This window comes from Mesitornis unicolor, unplaced genomic scaffold (assembly GCF_000695765.1).
Source record: "Mesitornis unicolor isolate BGI_N332 unplaced genomic scaffold, ASM69576v1 scaffold2183, whole genome shotgun sequence".
NCBI lineage: Eukaryota > Metazoa > Chordata > Aves > Mesitornithiformes > Mesitornithidae > Mesitornis > Mesitornis unicolor.
This window is the reverse complement of record NW_010173764.1, coordinates 1-226: the sequence shown is the minus strand read 5'-3', so window position 1 is coordinate 226 and position 226 is coordinate 1. Positions and strand designations below refer to the sequence as shown.

The 226-nt window shown below is 64.2% G+C and overlaps 1 protein-coding gene across 1 annotated transcript in view; it reads right to left on the bottom strand.

Annotated features, from left to right (window-relative positions):
• Positions 1–222, bottom strand: part of TFEB (transcription factor EB) — a gene marked incomplete at its 5' end in the record, with an annotated part of 3163 nt that extends 2941 nt beyond the window's left edge. Inside the window, 2 exons of the mRNA XM_010180810.1 lie at positions 2–61; positions 145–222. Of these exons, the coding sequence (XP_010179112.1) occupies positions 2–61; positions 145–222 (138 nt within the window). The remainder of the gene's footprint in view (position 1; positions 62–144) is intronic.
• Between the last annotated feature and the right edge of the window lie 4 nt (positions 223–226).

Below are 226 nucleotides of genomic sequence, written 5' to 3'. Positions count from 1 at the left end.
CCTTCTTGTCCCGCGACTTCTGCAGGTGGTACGTGGTGGGGTTCTCCAGGTAGGACTGAACCTGCACGGGGACAAACCATGAGGGATCTCCCACACCCCCTTGACCCCAGGTTTTTGGGGGGGGACATGCCCCCAGTACTGTACCTTGAGTACCTCTCCAGGCACGGGTGGTGGGGACTGGAAATGGACGGGGGGGTTGATGGCCGGGGGGGAGGGCACCGGCCCC